The sequence below is a fragment of the Hyposmocoma kahamanoa genome, unplaced genomic scaffold (assembly GCF_003589595.1).
Source record: "Hyposmocoma kahamanoa isolate Upper Pololo Valley unplaced genomic scaffold, ASM358959v1 87, whole genome shotgun sequence".
NCBI classification, from domain to species: Eukaryota; Metazoa; Arthropoda; class Insecta; order Lepidoptera; family Cosmopterigidae; genus Hyposmocoma; species Hyposmocoma kahamanoa.
In genome coordinates this window covers 18,802,379-18,823,986 of record NW_020654422.1, presented here as the reverse complement: position 1 = coordinate 18,823,986, position 21,608 = coordinate 18,802,379, and the positions used below count along the sequence as shown (strand labels likewise).

At 37.4% G+C, this 21,608-nt stretch overlaps 2 protein-coding genes across 2 annotated transcripts in view; one reads left to right on the top strand and one right to left on the bottom strand.

Annotated features, from left to right (window-relative positions):
* LOC113235409 (thymidylate synthase) overlaps window positions 1-6,170 on the bottom strand; it is a gene marked incomplete at its 3' end in the record, with an annotated part of 7,186 nt that extends 1,016 nt beyond the window's left edge. The window contains exons 1-4 of the mRNA XM_026471089.1: window positions 6,055-6,170; window positions 2,001-2,138; window positions 1,519-1,776; window positions 122-242 (exon numbers count right to left, since the gene is read on the bottom strand). Coding sequence (XP_026326874.1) covers window positions 122-242; window positions 1,519-1,776; window positions 2,001-2,085 — 464 coding nt within the window. The remainder of the gene's footprint in view (window positions 1-121; window positions 243-1,518; window positions 1,777-2,000; window positions 2,139-6,054) is intronic.
* A 6,571-nt stretch (window positions 6,171-12,741) lies between these two features.
* The window catches only part of LOC113235408 (leucine-rich repeat-containing protein 56), a 17,139-nt gene continuing 8,272 nt past the window's right edge, over window positions 12,742-21,608 (top strand). Inside the window, exons 1-3 of the mRNA XM_026471088.1 lie at window positions 12,742-12,896; window positions 13,519-13,639; window positions 14,204-14,392. Of these exons, the coding sequence (XP_026326873.1) occupies window positions 12,757-12,896; window positions 13,519-13,639; window positions 14,204-14,392 (450 nt within the window). The 5' untranslated portion in view covers window positions 12,742-12,756. The remainder of the gene's footprint in view (window positions 12,897-13,518; window positions 13,640-14,203; window positions 14,393-21,608) is intronic.

Sequence of the window (21,608 nt, the reverse complement as noted above, 5' to 3'; positions counted from 1 at the left end):
GTTTCGATTGCATGCAGTTAAGGCATGAAGTCGTTATCAACTTCATGCAGTGGAGGTCTCGGGTAACTACTAACTAGCAAGAGGGGTTTATTTCCAGGATATGTGGTATTAAATTTCTTACTTTATAGTGTTTATTATATTCGCCAGTTGATCAATTCCCTGTCCAGTATAATTTGTTTTGGCGTCAATGTATTTAGCTCCACTGTGTCGCCACTGAAATCCGTACACTGGACCAAGATCACCTGAAGAGATAAATTTAAAAAATTAACTAAATTTCAACCTTTGCTACGCTGTATCATACGTTCTAGGAAAGCAACACTTTGTACTTTATGTCGTGCATTTACATTTACAACTGCCAAAAAATCAGACGTTTCATCTATGATAAAAAGTTGTTACACTCGCATATAAACATTTGCATTACTAAAGTATCCTCAATAAAACAAATGAGTTGTCTACTGTGGGACAAGATCTTAAGTCCCTGTAATTGCGCTGGGTCGACTTTTTAATCCGGAACACAGTAATATTGCGGTGCGTGGAAATGGGTTAGGGCGCTTTCAAATTAGACGCTTGGAGAAGCGGTTCAGTGGCGCGACTGTAGCGCTTCAGTAATTTTTAGGTCACTAATTGTGACTGCAAAAGTTGCGCGCGTGTCACGACAGTGGCGTTGCAACTGCGCATCTGAACATTGTATGAAAATTAGCAGTGGTGCAGTTGCAGCGTAACAGTGGCGACATTACAGCGCTCCTACGTCTAATTTGAAAGTGTTTGGCCCCGACGGGTGCTGCAGAAAAATTTACAACCATTAAAATGTCTGTCCCATTTGCGATTGTCAGTCTATTTTTCGAGGCAAGGACGATTCGTAGTTAATAGGGCTTTCATTACGGGAATCTCGGTCTCAAAAATTTCCGAGTCTCGAGACTGATAAACAATTTTTGTTGTAATAATTTCAGTTAATAAAGAACTTGATTAAAATATCGTTTTTTGACTGCCTAAATGCCTAACCTGTAAGCATGGAAACCTACTTTTTAAATTATAATTTTTTTGTCTTTATTTAGACATCGGACTATGGACCTCCATTTGTTAGTAACACACGAAAACAACTTACATACTATATTAATAAACATTAATTGACGTGCCACACCAGCACACCAATAAAATGGCTTAAGCATAGGCTCCACCAATTTGTTGCGAAACTTTTACAGGGTACTGTTAGAGCTGTTCCTAGTCCTCTGCAGTAAGGATTCTGTTTTCTTCCATATTATTGCATCAAAATCCTCTGTTTGCATTTCTGCGAATATACTTGACGAACTGTAGAAACGAGGAAAGCCGAACAGCACCCTGAATCCGTCTAGTCTTAAATCTCGTTTTTCCTAGGGTTTTCGAGAACTGTCGAAAGTCTCGATTTTTTCCCGGGACGCAAAAATGCATTGAGGCTGAAAGCCATAGTATTCTTTTAAAGGATCGGTCAAAAGGTTCTAGAATCGAGTTTGCAATAGAAGTTTCTACAATTTTACGTACCTTCTTCTCTAGAATTGAAGCCTAAACTGTCAAGGAAGTCTCTAGATCCGTTTGCGTCCCAGATATGCACGCCCCTGTCAGCCAGAGCTTTAGCATCAGTAGAACCAGAAATTATCCACAGCAGTTCTTCAATAACGCCCCGGGTGAATACCCTTTTTGTTGTTAGCAGAGGCAAGGTGTTATTTGCTAGAGAATACCTTTGCATGGCGCCAAATACAGATAAAGTTCCAACTCCTGTTCTGTCGACTCTTTTATCTCCTAAAATAGAGAGGTATGTTACACTGACTAAATAAGGCTCAATTTACAGTGCCGAATTTTTTGTAACCATAGTAAACTTTATGTCAATTGTGCAACGTACATACAATCTAGATACGAGCCAAGAAACAGGTCGTGTCTTCGGAATTCCCTTAGCTACAGTATCGTATCTAATTTGTAAGTTACTCAATAGATATAAAGTTCATTATGGTTTTCAGTTAACTTACCATTTTGTAAGATATGTTCCACAAGGTTGAGATACTGATACTCGTCGTGTAGTTTTTTCACGTGTGCAAATCCGTTTACCGGCATCTCGATTATGGAACGTATACACAGAAAACTTTTGCTTACAACTCTAGAGCTACCTGATAAACAAAAAGCCATTTGAAAAATCTCGGTTATTAAAGTGGCGCGAGTTACTATATAACGAACTAATACTAGTAACAATATTATTTTATTTATTTAGGTATGTATATATAGCCATGTCATGGTAGGTATTACAGAAGTGCGTTATCTAATGTCGCGAAATTGCAAGTACTTCTTTATAATGTTATAGCTGCATCGATGATTCCGCCAATGTCGAGTTAAGGTACAACGCGGTTTTTACTCAAAATTTGACCGGTGAGTTTCGACAGAAATCACTGAGAAAATGCAAGAATCTTTATTTTATGCGTTTGATAGATGCATGTTGCAGTTCGCAAGACGCGTGGTAGTCATGTGAAACGCTTACAGAAAAGAAAATAAAATTACTTTTTGCAAACAAAAAATAAACCGGCCTTACAAGTTTGCATATCGGCTTCCGCAGTGCTCGTTACATCTATTTGCCAAGTTTTATTCAAATCGGTTAATAGACATTTAAATTAGAAGTCCGATCTTGCGTGGAGTATTGCAGTCACATGTGGGATGGCTTAGTTGAGCACAGGGCCAGCAAGTTTATTTTGAAGGCCTCTCCCGATCGGAAACTGCGTCTTTTACGAGTCGAGGCGCATAATTGCGATTCACAACTGGCCGATCGGACACTTTTGACATTTCAAATCGGAACAATAGTTGATTTCACTCATAAATTAGAAAGATGTTCATCAGGTTCATCTTCTCGCTCGGAAACCCATCTGATTTCGAGACTGAATCAAAATCAGCATGCTGGAGATATACTGGTGACGATAAACTCAAATCTGGATAGTTTAGCCCACTGGCGCAATGTTGCCTGTCTGTCGGTTTTTCTACAAAACATATTTCGATGAGTGTGCCTATGAGGTCTATCAGCTGATTCCGTCCTCAGGGTGAGCAGGAGCTCATCCTATTAAAAAAAAACGCTGTATATATTTGTGTCACATAAACAATGAAATTGAAACCTATACCTATTTGTCATTGCTTTACACATTGTCACTGTTGTGTGCAAAACATTTTGTTTTGAATTTTTACTGTATATGAATTACTTCTGTTTAGTTGCATTTCGAAGTTTACCAGTTATAACGTAGGAAAGTGTTCGAAGTCTTATATAACTGCGAGAAGAAAAATGAGGCACTATATAACTGAAAAATTTATTATTCTAACATTTTACTCTGAGTACAATAACGCAACTGACATTTGAAAAATAAACAAATAATATGACATAGCATTTAAAAGAAGAAGACATTTCTCTAAAAACATAATTTGTTCACACAACACAATTATCTTTAATAAATTTCACACTGTATAAAGCTTTTACAAAATCGTCTGCTCTATATTTTCGTTACTTTCCACATATTAAACACTCAACAACTTCTTATCCACAAATGTTTTTAATTTAATGTACTTTTACGTCTATGTGCATCGACTTCTTGGTATTTATTATATAGATATGTATCACTGAACTCTTCATGAAATCCTTTTACAAATAATAATTCGGCAGCACATGTGGCCGTAGCTATGTATTCAGCTTTGGCAGTAGACAGGGTTACGATTTGTTGTTTCTTAGATGCTCAGGAAATTACGTTGCACCCATGATAAATAGCTATATTGCTAACACTTTTTCTGTCTTTATCTCTGGCCCAGTCTGCATCAGAAAAGCTGGTAATACTATTATTTGGCTGTTTCAAACACATCAAATATATAACCAGAAATAGAGATGAAATAAGGGCCATATAACATGTTCCTGTAACATGTTAGCGATACAGCTCTTATAAATATCAACTCTAGTTTGCACTAAAATATAGACAGGCCAACTACTGACCTGTGTGTATGTCTCCGTATATTCCAAAAAATATTCTGTATTTATTGCTAACAATGCCGTGCTGTTCTATTCGGTGGTGTGGGAAAAACATCTAATTACAAAAGAAACGAAATCACATTTCATCAGTAATTAAATATGTAATTTTTAAATTTTCGTCCATTATAGCATTACTCAAGTTAAACTGGATGATTTGCAGTGAAACAATTGACAACACCCATCAATTCTTTCAAATAATGCGTCTTGCTTCCACCTACAACTACAACTCCCATTACGTCATCTCATTCTATTCATTGGGCACTCGTTGCTAGTGTTGCACTGAAAAAATCATAATAAGTATCGATATTTGCAAGTATAATTACTACTGTATAATGATTTATTTATATAATCGGTAAAGTAAAAAATCTACATCTAACGTAGTCGCAGTTAAGTATTGAGCCATGAGTATAATGTATCGATTTTATAAGTATGTCAGATTATGCAAAAGAAACACTAACTATTATGTGATACATTGTCGTTAGTTTTTATTGCTATATTTAACTTCTTATGGCCGTGTGGTGTTGCCTAGTATAATACCACCCCATATCTTTCCATGGATGTCTTCTCAACTAACATACTGCGATCACTTATTCACCTTGCAGGTGTGGTGATTGTGCCAAATCCCCAAGGAGTCCAGACTGATTTTGAGTTTTGGGGAGACCTATGGCCAGTTAGTAGTTGTGTACTGTCAGTTGTTTTGTTCAAAATATAAGTGTTTGAGAAAGTAAGGCGTCAACATATCGATTTCGATAATAAAATATTTGCTTGCCCATCTCTAAAGTATATTTCGAATTTGGGCTGGCCTATCGGAGCGAAGTTTTCACCAGTTGTCATTTGGCAGAATAGTTTTCAAACAAATTAATCTTAAGATTTCTGGTTATATACACGATGTTCAAAGATTACATATCATAAAAAGTTGAAGTTTTTTTCAGGTATCTTAAAATTCTTTTAGCAGCTTTCCACACTTTTTCTGTAGATTTATCTAGGCATCTGCTCAAAAATTATGTTGCATACCATCACTTAATAAATATAATAAGTAATGGACAACCATAAACAATATATTATTTTATTATTATTAAGCTAACCTATACTATACTGACATTCAATTATATTGACAATTATATTCATAAATTACTTAAACTATAACATCAGCACATCCTGAAGATGCATAGGTCTCCCCCAGCTCTATCCATCTGGCTCTGTCCCTTGTTAGCCTAGTCCATAGAGGTCCTGCTATGTTTTTAAAGTCATCGGACCATCTTTTAAATGGACGACTTCTTGTCCTCTTGGCGTTTTATCTTGGTAGCCATTCTGTTACCTTTCTGGTCCACTTTTCTATTTTTTCCCTGTATATGTGGCCAATCCACTTATACTTTAGCGTTTTGAGTTTTGTGGTGACATCCTCCAATTTGGTGGTCCTTCGTATGTCTGTAGCTCTGTTTTTGTCTTTTTAGAGAGAATCCAAGCATATTTCTCTCCATTCTTCTTTGACAGATTGTGAGTTTCTCATGGTGTTTACTAGTCAATGCCCATGTTTGGCATCCATAAGTCAAAATTGGGAGGATGCAGATGTTAAAGACCTTTCTCTTTGCTGCCATTGGATAGCGCTTGTTTTTAAATGTCTTTGAGTGACCAATATCAGTTCCAAGAGTTGGTAACCCTTCTTTCTATTTCTTGCTCAGTTTGATCACTAAACAATATATATATGTACTTTTTATAATTAAGTTTATATCATAAAGATGGAAATGTTTATATGGCTAGTTATTAAAAAAGATATTTAACATTAATATTCCCATACATAAATTGGGAATTTTGTGTGAAGAAAATTGATAGATAAGTTTTATTTTCCAGAACTTCATTCACAGGGCTTCAAGTGTTTTAGGGCTGCAGGCATAGGTACTAGGTTAAGCAGATCCGATAGGAATTATGCCAATGTTAATTGAAATCTACCTTATGTTCTGGTGTCTACTATATAGTAGTGGCGCTGAAGAATATTTCTTAGTAATCTCTCTACTAAGCAGAAACCAACATACCTTTTGTTAATGATCCTAGTCACCGGTTTGAGGTTGTACCTAACTTGTGAGGATGAATTTTATTAAAATATCTCTGTAATCTAAACCGCTGAAAATACGAAGCCCGTGTTGGCGCCAAAATTGACATTTCGCAGCCTATTTTTTATTTTTTTTTATACTGTTTTTTCCATAGGAAAAGGCAAAGGCACTAATCCGCTATATTTATTTATTGAGTATTGGCTATAGAACCATCAGCTCGAAAAGGTAACAAATAAAAATAAATAAGAAACTCAAAACCAATGATCTTATAGATTGCTCAAAACGTAATGTATACTTAAACCGAAAATTAATTCGTGTAAAAACTGTTTATTCTTCTTGTTGTTTAGTCTTCATGGTTTCTTCAGTCTTGTCTTGCCTGTTATGCCTATTTTGCCAATCAAAGCGAAGAAATCTTATAACAACGGGCGAGTTACTTGATTAATTCGAATTACTCGCACAACTTGTAAACTCGAGTTACTTTTTAATGAACTCGAGCTAGCTCGGTTCGGTAATTCGGTACGCTCGCTAATACTATACTAGCGATAGTGGTGTTCATATAAAAACATATCGATTTTTTCCGATGTGATATATCGAAATGTTGTATCGATATTTTGCGATATATCGGTACAAAACATCGATATTTTTGATATATCCTAAATAATTCTGAAAGATAAAAGGAAGGAAATTTTACTAAGAGTAAATAAGTAAAACCACCAGTTTTGACACAATATTCAAGTATTTCTTCAATTACTTGTACATTATATGTGATTTAGTTTACTAATTCGCATATATTATTTGTTTTTTTACACATGCAGACGTTTCGGGTTCCATATAAACGTAACGTAAACATTCTTAAAATTCATTAGATCTAGTGACAAGTCGCTAAAACGGCAACACTGCCGAAATCGTTGGAGCGGGAATGAATATCCACCGAACGACGGCGTTGCTCACAGTTGGCGCCTCTTGTCAGGCAAAATATATTTAATTTGTCTACACATACGAAATCTTTTAAACAAAACAAAAGAAAGAAAAAATCTTTACGAAAGACAGCACAGGCTGCCATTTTATTTCCGATAGCTCTGATCAACGGCTAACCGCACACCATCCGCACACATACAATATCATTGACAATCCAAGTTTATGTATGTTCCCAATGCAACAATATCGCACGTACACACGCAATATTACTGTCAATAATATATATTACCGCTTATATTATTGGCTAGCCGCGCATACACATGCGCTGCTATCCAATGAGAATATAACCACTGCGTTACGCTGACGGATGACCAGCGAATCAGCGTTCGTAGTGCGTTTCGTTTCTGCAAGTACAATTTCGAATTGCATACTTTTAACTTTGTACGGTTTGTCATGTATCGGATAAAATACAGGCTGTATATTTGAAAGTGGGACATGCCAAACCCAAAGAAATAATAAACTAATGAACTTAAACCTTATAAAAAAAAATATCGACTTCTACTTGTGAACAACATGTTCACAACATGTGAACAACAAATCTATGCACATCACTATTATTGCTCCGACGCAATGGAGAGCTGTGCCACGGCGGCGAAAATCAAAGCACAGGTCGGGGGTGGGGGCGCGGGCGCATAGAGACAGTGCACGCGCGACCTTGGTCGTAGCGAAGATACGTAAATTATTTGTACTTCCGCTCGCTCGCGCAAAATTTATTCTAACGTCGAATTGACTGAGATGGTGCGACTTCACACAATAAGTGGTGATAGTGTGAGACGAGCTATTGAAATGTTCCCAAATCGGAGTTTTACGCGGAGGAGGTGACCAGTGTCGAAGAGTTGCATGAGAGGATTATCTCAGCATTTTATACTGTGAGACAAAATGTGTTTGTGGTGAACAATTTAAAACAAAATTTACTACGACGTGCTAGAATATGCATTGTGGAAAACAGTGTACATTTTGAACACTTGCTCCGTACCACGTAAATGTAAATAAACTGTAAATAACTAAAAAATCAATCATTGTAAATATTTTGATTTCACACTTTTAACTACGCCAAAAACCTCAATTCTTATTACATGATAACTAGTTACTAAATCATAAACTTATCTTTTTTAGTACGTAAAACATTTCAACGATGTTCAGAAGTAAAAAATAATTAGCGTAAGCTAAAACGTGATAATTTCGATAACAGCTTTTTTCATCATAACATAAATATGCGTATGTGAGTAACTTAGTTTTTTATTTTCTAGAGAAAAGAGGTGGTTTTAGTATGAAGGGAGATGTGAAATCATTGTTATTGTTGCTGTCTCACTCGGTGTTCGCTTGGTAGTATTCCCATTGCACGAAGGACTAAACCCCAGAGAGGTCCGAGTCTTCACAGATGGATCTAAAACAAACTCAGGAACACCTGTTCCTACCCCAGTACCTACTGGGGTATTCTCAGAAGACCTCAATATCAGGATATCAGCACCGCTTGGTGACCACAACACAGTATTCCAGGCTGAATGCATGGGCATCAAGTTGGCGGCAGAAGCAATCATAGCGAGAAGAGTAAAGAACTACTCCATTCGAATACTCTCTGACAGTATGTCAGTACTTCAAGCACTGAATAGCTATGACATAAACTCAGGGCTCATTTACGAATGCCATCAAGCACTCATGGAGGTATGTATACAAAACCACGTAACTCTTCAGTGGATTAAAGGACACAGCGGCTCACGTGGCAATGACGCAGCAGATGAACTAGCCAGGAAAGGGTCGGAGACGGACGCTGTAGGACCAGAACCGATAGTGTCCCTCCCCTGCCAATGGTCCAGAACAACTATACACAAAGGTACAAAATCTTTACATAATAATACATGGACCACCCTTACGGTTTGTAGACAGGCGAGGGAAGCACTCCCAACGCTCAACGCCAGTCTATCTCGAATACTAATTAAACTTAAAAGGCAAGAGCTTCGCACTCTAACTGCCGCGCTAACGGGTCATGGTCCATACAATAAACACCTTTTCAATTTAGGTATCACAGACAGCCCTCTATGCAGAGCGTGCTTGGAGGGGGAGGAAACGGCTGCGCACATCCTACTTCAGTGCTCCGGCGTGGCCAACTACAGGGCAAAATACCTTGGAGTGCCAAGGTCGCTCCCCGAAGTCTTCAGCAAACCAAGGAGGCTGCTGAGATTCCTGGAGGAGCTTGGGTGGCACGAGTAGGACCCCGCACCCACCACACGCAAAATAGGCGCTTTGTCGTCGAGTTGCGGATATCAGCCCGTTGCACCAAGTACCAAGTACCAAGTTCCCATTGCACTCGAAATCAAGCGTAAAGGGAATAAGTTTATTCCCAGTTCACTCCAAAACAAATTTGTTGTGTTATTTTTGTTCTATCTCATATCCTAATTTTATTTTGGTCTATATTAAGTTGTAACATGATTTACTATGACATGAATATGTCTCACTTTCAAATATACAGCCTGTATATCGATAGTATATACATATCGATACCGAATGATGCGATAATATCGGATTGATTCGATATATCGAGGGCATTTATCGATATTTTTTGAATATCGATATATAGAGCACTCCTAACTAGCGATGACGATACGCTAGCATGATGATACCTACGTTTGAGACACGTTAACACTGGGTTTCTTGCCAATCAAAGAAAGTATACTCTTACCAAAGAAGGTATACAAATTTTATTTCTCAATTTAAGAATTGAACTGCACTGAAAAAAAGAACTTGCTGACTTCATTATCATCATCGTCATCTCAGCCCGTTAATACCCACTGCTGGGTATAGGCCTCCTCTTTTGCACGCCAGCTCAATCGGTCCTGTGCGAATCTCATCCACAATCTTCCGGCCACCCCGACAATGTCGTTCGACCATCTAACAGGTGGTCTGCCTCGAGGACGTCTCGCTCCTACCGGGTACCACTCAGTAACCGCCTTGGTCCATCGGTCTTCGTCCCGCCTAGCAACGTCATGCACATCTCCATTTTTGGCTCGCGATCCGCATACCGACGTCTACGGCCCTTGTTCGCTGTCGTATCTCCACGTTGGGTATGCGGTCAGTGACGGAAATGCCGATCATGGTGCGCTCCATTACCCGTTGTGCTACTCTGATTTTGTGCATGTAGTCCTTTGTGAGCGGCCATGTCTCGGCACCGTAAGTAAGTATGGGCAGGACGCATTGGTTATAAACTTTAGTTTTCAGGCTTTGAGGGATTTTAGATTTAAGATTTCAGTTTTTCAAAGGCGGCCCATACCAACTGAATCCTTCTTCGAAGATCGAAGAGTGATGTGAAGATCGGCCAAAAGATAAACAGTGTCCAAGATAAATCTAGCCGGGTGTTCCCAACGAAGATGGTGGGTTTTGGGCCCGGACGGTTGGACATGATCTTGGTTTTGGACTTGTTCATCTCAAGGCCAATAGCTAGTGTAACCTCGTGCAGGTCTTGGAGCATAGTCTGGAGATCAGCGGAGTTCCGAGCCATGAGGATCAAATCGTCTGCGAAACGTAAATGCGATATGCGGCGAACGTTGACTTTAACACCTCTCTCATCCCAATTGAGTGTCTTCATTACGTCTTCCAGGACACTTGTGAAGAGTTTGGGAGAAATGGTGTCTCCTTGTCTGACGCCACGTTTGATCGAGATGAGGCCTGAGAGTTCATGCATACGCACTTGCATAGTCGCGTTCCTGTACAGCTCCCGAAGGATATCCACGTATCGCTTGTCAATGCCACAGCGATGGAGATAATGAAACACACCCAAGTATTCGACACTGTCGAAAGCCTGCTCATAATCGCCGAAGACGAGACACAAGGGTCAGTCGTATTCGCGGCATCTCTCCATCAGTTGTTTGACTGCGTGTATGTGGTCCATGGTTGAGTATCCACTCCGGAAGCCTGCTTGTTCAGGTGGTTGGTTTTCGTCCAGAGAGCGAGTTAGCCTATTGCACAGGACCATTGCAAACAAGTTATAAATTTGTGAAAGGAGGCTTATCGGCTGATAGTTTTGAAGCTTAGTTTTATCGCCTTTTTTGTGCAGGATCGTGACCGAGGCGTTTTTCCACATTTTGAAAGTAGCACCTTCCTGAATAACTTTGTTGAATAGTTTTGCGAGTGGTTTTAGTATCGCTGAACATCCTGCTTGAAGCATTTCTACGTACACTCCATTATCACCAGGAGCTTTGCCTCGTTTCATTCGGCTAAGTGCAAAGCCAACTTCGTCTTCAGTTATTTCGGGAACCAACTCGTCGTCGAAATGTTCTACGTACTGACTTAGTTGAAGTTATATATTTTTTATTGTAGGTATGTGTACAGCTGTACAATTTTGTTATAATTCACGTCAATGATATTTTACGAATTGTATTCACGCTAAATAAAATTTCAAAAGAACATTTCTAAATGAAGAACATAATATGAGCCTTCGAATTACATTTTTCCAATTTTTCAGATATTATTCCGGAAAAATTTTCACAATTAGAAAATTTCCAATTATGATTAAAAGTTCAGCTCGTTTACATGCTTTTATCGTCTTTACCTTAGAGGATGGAAAAAAATAAAAGAAATATGTACCACTTGTTATACAGGTTTATGCAATAATATGACAACTTTATGGAAAAGTTTCTAGAAGAAGGATCATGATTTAAAAAGCAAATCGTATGGAAGCATACAAGAAGAAATACCTGCTAGCCATATTTAAAATGCCAACGTCTTTTAATAGCAAGTGAACTAAGTGATTAAGTGAAAGTGAAAGTGAAAACATGAATAATGACTCCCGCCATTTAAAAGACTACTTACAAAATTAAAATTTATTTTTGCCATTAAACAAGAATTAAAAACGCAATAGAAAATATGCATTGAGGATCACGATAAGTAAATGAAGACCTGGCTCAAAGGACTTGTATCCAAGCCAAAAATTGTAATTAAAAAGACACCATTTCAAATTTTCAAATCAAGGATGGAAAATAGTCTGAGGCTTAGAGGATGGAAATAGTCTAAGGTCTGTGGTTCGTATTCCAGAACTCTACTCAATGCTCAAGTCAGAACTTGAGTGTGATTTCAAGCACTGGTAATAAGACTCTAATGTCAAGGACTTAAGTACCTATCATTTCAAGCATTGGAAATACGACCCTAATAACAAGGCCTCGGGCATTGAGTAGAGTTCTGGAATACGACCCTGAGTTTCAAATAGATGATTTTTGTACACAAATGATTTTTGATTTGTGTATTTTTGTACGTCGTGGCTATTGAGTGGTTTGTGTTGGTTATTAAGTAGCTATACGTTTGTGATATAACTCATATATTTTTTTATGTTTATGCATTTCTATTTAACCTTAATCGCACTTCCCTGATATTTTCTTCCAAATTATATTTCCTTTGCGTTGTTTTCCTTATATAAGTTTCCCCGCTTTGCAGAGTCACAAACGCAAACCGCGAAGTGCCAAAACAAAACAAAAAATACGAAGGGCGCCATTTTTAAAAGGTTTGTTGGCAATAGCAACCTGTAAACAAATTCACAAAACCTTGAGAAATATATTTTGGGTTTGTAAATAATGTGAATTTTTCTATTTATTGTTGTATAACTGTCATTTTGTTGTCGTTTTTGAAAACTTTCAAGTGGTTTTGATAAGTTCAACGATTGTCATAAAGTGTTCTATGTGCAGTGTTCTGTTTTACTCTTCTGGAAAACAAGTCACAATGCCAGCATATGAAGCGCCTTGTGCGGAGCAATGTGACGCCCCTCGGACCCCAAGCTTGGGTACTTCTCTGTCTTCTTCCGAAGTCTCAGGCACGAGTTCCCCAGAGCCGCAAAATTTAAGACCTTCTCCATTATTCAGGTGATAATAATTCCTTGTATACAATGTTTTTTTGTTTACTTTCATAAGTATTTGTGGCTTAGTTGGCATAGCATCTTAACAGGGTTTGCTAGAAAACGCTGTTTCGAAACCAGCCGGATTGAAGGTATTTTTTCTAAATGTTCGATCTTTGTATTAATTTTGTATTAATAAATCATCGTGAATGGCCATGTCCGTATATTATTATTTCGTATGATACAATATAATACAAAGCTATTTGTGTCGATTATAATAAAAGTGGTGTAAGTCCATATTTCAAAACATATTTTTTGCTTAAAAGTATGACATTTAGTCATATCTTCTTTCATTATAAAAGTGAAGCAACTCCAATAATTGCACTAACATCCCATAGATGGCGTTACTAGTTTACTCAGAGAACTAAAATTACTACACGTTAATTTGATAACAGCTCATTAATTCAAAATTTAATTTCAAGGACTTAATTCACTTTTACAATGAACGACACATTTCTGAGCCTGAAGTGCATTTGAAAGTTTTATGTCGACACTAAGTAATAATGTAGATAGACAGATTTTTTATTGGTAGCTAAAAAATCTTTTCCCTGATACCTATGAATAAATGCTCAGAAGCGATTATTTATTAGAGCCCTAGCGATGCCGCCTCCAGACCCTGAGCAACCACCGGGTCAAGAGGAGCTAGAGCGTCGTGTGCCTGGTTATCGACGTATTGTCATACCACGGGAATTGACTCTCATAGAGCTCCTTGTAAGTGCTGGAACATTTTGTATTAGGTTTAGTAATTTTTTGAGGGTTCATAGCCGAGTCCTATCTTTCATGAATGAACTAACTAAGTCATTAGTAAGTGTCGTTTAAATACGAACCTCCTTTCTGAAACAATATACTTCGTTTTCGAAGTTCCGTTTTGATCTAAATATAAACCAAATGAAACTTCCTTTATATTAGCAATTACTTAATAATGCAAAGGCAATAGTTTGCCACTATTGTAGGCTGGTGAAAGGGACAATATTGTAATTGGTCCTGTGTTAAGTCCCGTACAGTCGGTGAATTGTTCTTATTTTACTCATATATTTTTTGTCCTATTTTGGAAGAAACACGGTACAATTTCACATACACTGTACCTACCATACGTTACTTATTCTTAATAGTTCTTAATTTTTATTATTAAATAATTTTTTTCGGCGCTAAATTGCGTAAACGTTTACTTGGAAAAAAAAGCGCAATTTGGATCCGAAAAAAATAGGTTTATTTCTAATTTTTAATTTCTAATTGGCAAAAACCTAAGAATCGAATTCTTTAATATTTAAACAGAAACAAAGCAGCGGGGCATCTACAGACGAAGAAGTGCTACAAATTCGAGAGGCCAAACTCCGCGTAGTGGCTGAACGTGTTGGGCTGAGGCGTCTCCATGTTTTAGCTCCATGTCTTCGATCATTGACATTAGACGGAAGCGCTATCTCCTCGCTGCGAGACCTTGGCAGCGGCTTGGTGCACTTAAAGGTTAGAAATTGCTTAGTGGCATAGAGTTCACAAAACACGATTTACATCGGCAACCACTTCATAAACATTTTTGCTTAATTCTGGACTACCGAAACGCGAAACTATTATAACCGACAATCTGGCCGCACAACACGAAGTATTCCATAAATAGCGCCTGACTGTGCCTTCTGCGACGTAAGATTCTATCGAGTACCTTTGCCCATCACTGTTTTTTTCTCTCTTATGAAAAACGACGTTTTAATTACACGATTTTACATTTCTGCTCAACTTAATATTAATCTAATACAATGTTGGCGCATTATTATGTAGTGTGCCTCATTCCAGTGATCCAATTTTTTCTTTAGACATTGTTAAAAACCCATTTAAAAACAAATGGCAATAACGAGAGCACGAGAGAATCGACAGGCTTTTCACAGGTTGAAAAAATAACCTTTTTGCACTTCGAAAAGCTATTGTAAAGCGTCTGTTTAGTTTTGTTGTTACAAAAATAATCATAAACTTTTGCTGTGTGATTTTGTTCCTAAGAGCTTGTTCCCATTATACGACGTAACGACAGACAGTCGTGCAGTTTAAAGTGTACTTGTATATTTAAATGAAGTGGTTCCCATACATAATGTAGTACACGATTAACCGTCGTTCACGACGTTTTTGACGTTACGACGACAGACTGTCGTGACAATGGGAAGAGCAAGACCGACAGCCGTCTGACGATAATATAACGTCACGATAAAAATGTAACGACAGATAATCGCAGCTTCAGACGATTTTGTTGTGAAAACGACGAAACGGCTGCCGTGAACCGACGAATTGTCGTCACGATCTAGTGGGAACAGCTATACATGAAGTCGGTCAACGATAAAATAAACGTCGACGACACAATCACGACAGATAGTCGTGATATGGGAACAGGCTAGACGCGACAGTCGTCCAACGTTAAATAAAACGTTACGACATAATCGGAACGCACCCTAAGTCTCAACTCTATCTCATACACGAAACTATTTTTTTTAAATGGTAAGATAAATTTGAGTTACACTGATATTTTTTAAAGCTATTAGATTTGTTTAAATTCCCATTCTAGTGGAATTGTAAATTTTTAGTGTTAATTTCTAGTCGTTGCAATGGTTATGTACTACTACAATTTTGTGTAAACAATTGCAACATTATGTAATAGGGGAAAAGGGGGTAATGGGAGTCACTTAAGCAATTATTGTAACAACAATCGAATTACAAATAAAATATTTATTACAACCTTCTAATAGAGAGTAGCTAATTAAAAAAAAAATACAAAAATAGAATTACAACCTGTAAACTACTACTGTAAATGAAATTAAATGAAATTAAATTAAATGTAATAGTAATAAAAATGTTTAATAATTATAAAAATAATAATTTAATTAATTTTAAGATAAAAATATTATGTGATAATTATGTTTATTAATAATTATAGAATCTATAATATAATTAATTAATTACTAGTTAACTACGTTCAAGCTTGCAATGTATTTAAATTCCATTGTAACTTTGCTACACCCTTACAGGGTAGGTATCACAAGTATAAGTTTATCATCCATGTGAAATGCAAATAAATAAATGAATGAATGAACTATTGATTATCGCTGAACTGATGTTTATTTTAAATAGGTCGTTACGCTCTCTTTTAAAAAGAAAAATTTTGGTTCACTGTGAATTTGCCAGCCTATATACGAGAAAGTAAGTTGCAATTCGAGCGTTCGTGCGAGAGAGAACGCTAGATTGTCTCATTTTGGTGGTAAAGATAAGTTGCTTTACTGATTTAAGATAAGAAACTTATAATACCGCATGTGTAGTTCTATAATTGTTAGTGTAATTATACAATTAGTTTTTATTGAAAATAATACGACGCGATTGTTGTGCGCATGCAAACTTCATTGTTATGGAAATAATTGTTTTGAAGTAAATTTGGTATTTCTTTTAGTATTTTTTGGCTTTTTATGTGCTTAAACTATTCGTGGACGAGTCATTAAAATGTCATCGCATTAATCCAATTATGTACTGTCGACATCGGTATTTACTGAATTTATATTTCAAGAGTAGTGTGAATAGGCATTTTTGGACAAAGGTATACTACAGTCAGTTACACTGTCGCTTAAGATTATAATAGGTGAGGTTGTCTGGAAGAAATCGCTGTAAGCGATAATACCGCCAATTTTTACCCTGCTAATGTGTTTTATTTTTGTCCTGTAATCTTTCCATGTATGTGGTGCTAACAATAGTTGTTTATAACCTCACCTGGATAGATATCCAGGCGAGGTTGAGATGAAATCTTGTTTTAAACTTGTCTAAAATTTTATGTGGTAAATAATAATAAAGAAGAAGAAAAAGAAGAGAAGATTAAATGCATATTTTAAAAGTTTTGTAATCATTTTTAAATAGCTTTTTTGTTGTTTAAGTGATTATAATTTAAGAATAATGCGTTAGGTTGTAATTGGCTTACACGTTAGTCTTGTGTTGGTAAAGTCTTCTTCTTGGCGTGTCGACTCTGACGTTTATATTTGTGAGGACCATTACTTAGCGACTGAGAGAGCATTATCAGTGGCGTTGTACAGGTCCTCGCGTGTGTAGGTGAAGGGACACACAGAGCAGGATAAATGATGTGCTATTGTTACTGGAGAGACACAACTCGGACTTGCGCTCTCCGAGCTGTAACCCCACCCGTGGATGCACTCCTTGCTTCGGCCGACTTGGGTCCGCAGCTTATTTAGGGACTTCCAAGTTTGCCAAGGTATATCATGCCCGGTTCGGAGGTGTTCCTATAGCGGGATGAGTGACGCCGCGGAGTATCTCTCCTTCCAGAGAAATAAGGTATAGTAATATTATGGATAAGCGACTGATACTATCGGTGGTGTCTTGCAGCTCTCCCATTCATAGACAAATTAATTACTAGGAATAGATCAGTGCAGTATTGGTTTACGGAAGGACGTATCGCTTTGCAATAATCCGGTCGGTAATTTGTTGCTATGAGTATATCATACAAAATGTACAATAAGAATAGATTCCGTAATGACTGGACGCATTGCAACATTTCCGGCCAGTTTTTTTTACCTCTGCAGGAAATATTTAAATTCAGTATCTAATGATTTGGTGTGTTTGTCGTAACTCCTGATTTTAAAAGAGGTCACAGCTAAAATGTTTTGTTTCAATTGAAATATATATTATAAGTAATTGACCAAGCTAGAGTAGATAGACATTGATCTCGTCGCTTAACATTAGGAGACATTGTGGCCAAATGTATTTGTCTATGTATCCGTGTGTCAGTTCGTGTGTTGTATCATCGTAGCTCCTGAACGGAAAGGTTGGTCTTAATGAGTTTTTTTCTTTCAATTTAAAGCTAATTTAATTGGGATGATACTTAACTGTGATAGATAATCAAAGTTGAGCTGTTTAAAGATATTCAAAGAAAAAGAAAGAAAATTTTTATTCAGTACCATTCATTTTAAATTGTACTTAAAAAGTAAAGAAATAAATTAAAACTAAGATTAAGACTCTGAATGGGCACCACTCAGCATATGCCATGGCTTAGAACAGCCACGGCGCTGGTATTATATGGAACCCATGGAGTGCATCACAGGCGCACCAAACAAACACCAGACACGAGACAGTGACGTTTTTATGTACGCAATCAAATAAACACAATTAACAAATATAACACTATATGTTATGTAATGAATGTGAGTTGCTTACCCAAATTTATGTATCATATTCATAATTTATTAATATAATTATTATGTAAGTAAATACCATGAATTTTTTAATTCAAATATCATTAGTTTCAACACGACTCAATTTGTTACTACTATAATTAATCTAACTTATTCAGCTCGTTACTATAGGGATCTGAATTAGTGAAAATGATTTTTTTTGCACTTTTGGTGTGATAATAAAATAAATAAAATAAAAAGACATTTATTTATACACTTACAAGTCAAAGTCAAATAATCATTTTTTTTTAATAATAACGCACACACTCAACATGGCCCCGTACTAGGGAAATCCTAGGTCACGGGTGCCATGGATACACACAGAGGCAACCACAAATTACACCCAAACTCACGAGAGAAATAAATGTAGGCCATACAAATATTTCTCCCAGCTCGGGCATCGAACCTGGGACCTCTGCGTGGCAGTTAGTAACCGTTTGGCCACGGAGGCAGTTAATGCCATAGGTAAAATTTTTACACTTGAAAATGTCATTTTTGAAGCTACTGCTCGTTCAGTTCGTTCGCTGATTTCTCAGAAGAACCAGCAAGAAACTCTAGGGATTACTCTTTCCAAATAAACTTAAATGCTATGGAATACACTTTGAATCATAATTGTGTGGAATCTAAACTCATGTTGTCTTTCTATACATCTTTATATAACACATACTCTTCAATTTTGTAATACGACTTCAATTATAAGCGAACAATTAAAACGAAAGCACAGTAATGTAGACAAAAAGGATGAATACTTACTCAGCATTGTTGATTTTCAATCTTCACCTATAGCCATAATAATGCCACATCTGCGAAATGGCAAATTTTCATCAGATATAAATGATTCTACGAACGAAATTAATCGGTAACATTTTCATGCTTAAATAGAATAGAAGATTTGAAAATTTTATTAATTTATTTAGATAACCTACACAATCGGCTCATACATAGATAAACTTACACTGTTTTAACATGTAAATTTTTATACAGTATTACAGGCGTATACAGCATTTATGAAAAAAAAACCTTAATTGTAAAAGAAAATAGAAAGAAAATTACTGCATACAAAAAAAAAGAAACTAAAAGTACTATCATAATAATATGATCTTATTGGAGATGTATAATAAGATTGTGAGTACGCTTACCGAGGCTTCTATTCATAGTTGTAAAAGAAAATTGTCAAATAATAATAAAAAGTACATATGTGGCTGGAATAAACATGTAAAGGCAGCTCATAGTGAGGCTCGCTTTTGGTTTCAGTACTGGGTTCTATATAATAAGCCTCGAGCTGGGTATGTGTATGATAAAATGTGTGAATCAAGGAAAGCCTTCAAAGTTAAGCTTAAGTGGTGTCAGACAAATAAGCAGCAGATTAAGATGGACATTTTGGCTATGTATCACTCAGATAAACAATTTCCAAATTTTTGGAAACAAACTAAAAAGCTTAACCCAAAACCTTGTTTTCCAGCAAATATAGAGGGGCTGAGTGAGCCCTCACAAATAGCCGAAATGTTCAAGAATCATTTTATGGTGCAGTCGGCACTGGGTACAGGTTCAAGTGGCAAAAATAATAATAATACTGCCAGTTATGGTGAAAAATGGCCAAGCAATAAGCCGGTTGTAATTACTGCCGGAGATATTCGGTCTGTGTTCGGTAAAATGTCTCGGGGCAAATCTCCTGGGCATGATCACGTAAGCATTGAACATTTGCAATATGCTGGTGCACACTTACCACGAGTGCTGGCCATGTTCTTTTCCCTTTGCATTAGTCATGGATACTTACCGGACAGGATGTTAGAGACGATAGTTGTTCCGATTGTCAAAAATAAGACTGGCGATACGAGTGACAAATTAAACTACCGACCAATATCTCTGGCGACCATAATCGCGAAAGTGTTGGACAGGCTGCTTGATCAGCAGCTGGGCGCTCATATTAAGCTACACCATGCACAGTTTGGTTTTAGACCGGGTCTGTCTACTGAAGCCGCTGTCCTGTGTCTCAAGCAGACTGTCCAGTACTATACTGTGCGAGGTACGCCTGTTTATGCTGCATTTTTGGACTTGTCTAGGGCGTTTGATTTGGTTCAATATGACATACTTTGGAAAAAGCTCTATAATGATACAAGTATGCCGCCTGAGTGTATTTCCATATTAAAGTACTGGTATGCAAATCAAAGGAATTATGTTAAGTGTTCTGGGGGGCTCTCGGACGTGTACGGCCTGGAATGTGGCGTGCGGCAGGGGGGAATAACTTCTCCAGCCCTTTTTAGTCTGTACATGGACGGACTGATTGGTGAGCTCAGCAGCGCCGGAGTCGGGTGTTCCATTGACGGTACCTTTGTCAACAATATTAGTTACGCTGACGATATGGTGCTGCTGTGCCCATCAATCAGTGCTCTCAGGAAACTCCTGCGCATCTGCTGCTAGCGGTTTGCTGTGGCTCACGGTCTTAGGTACAACACAACAAAAAGTGTGCTGCTTGTGTTTAAGGCTGGATGCAAGACTTATAAAGTTCCGCCCGTAATGCTCAATGGTGATTCGCTTGGACAAGTGCGCAGTTTCAAGTACCTGGGACATTGGGTCACGGAATCGCTTAAGGATGATTTGGACATGGAACGTGAGCGCAGGGCCCTTTGCATTCGAGCTAATTTGCTTTCTCGGAGGTTTGCGCGTTGTACTAATGAAGTTAAAGTCACACTGTTTAGAGCTTATTGTAATTCTCTGTACACGTGCAGCCTGTGGTTGAATTATACTCAGGGTGCATACAGGGCTCTGCGTACGCAATATAACAATGCTTTCAGGGCGCTGATGGGGCTTCCACGTTACTGTAGTGCTTCAGGGATGCTAGCCACGTCTGAGATTGATAGCTTTTCTGTCATCATCAGAAAACGTATCACATCCCTGTTACAGAGGGTGCGGGGCAGCTCCAACGGTCTCCTGCGGACAGTAGCAGATAGACTGCACGTGGACAGTGCTGTAATGCAGCACTGGACGCGCGTTCACATAACTAAGGACACCGCTGTCACGTACAATCATTATGTGCCGTAGTGGTGCCTTGTTTCCTTTTGTTTATTATAGATAATTCTGTCATAAATATGCTGTTACTAACATAGTATATAAGGTTACTTGTTACTAATACTATGGACTACGGTTCGAAATAAATGATTTTTATTTTTATTTTTATTTTTATTTTTACTATCGAAGAAATTATCGAACAAAAGAAAACAAAACCCCCTAAGGCTCAACTCACTGGCGCAGAGTCGAAGCGTCGCGACGCGTCATGTTTTTCGCCTGTAGCATATTCATCTCTATTTTCCCATTGTCAAGGTACAAACTTGTGTCAAATATGGAATCGAGCGTCGACACGCGTCGACATCCTTATAATAGGGGTTAAAGTATGAAATTGCCGATTTGTACTGAAAATCTAAATTGTTCATTTTTTAAATTTTTAACAAATTTATTTAATCAAAATAGTTGCCATT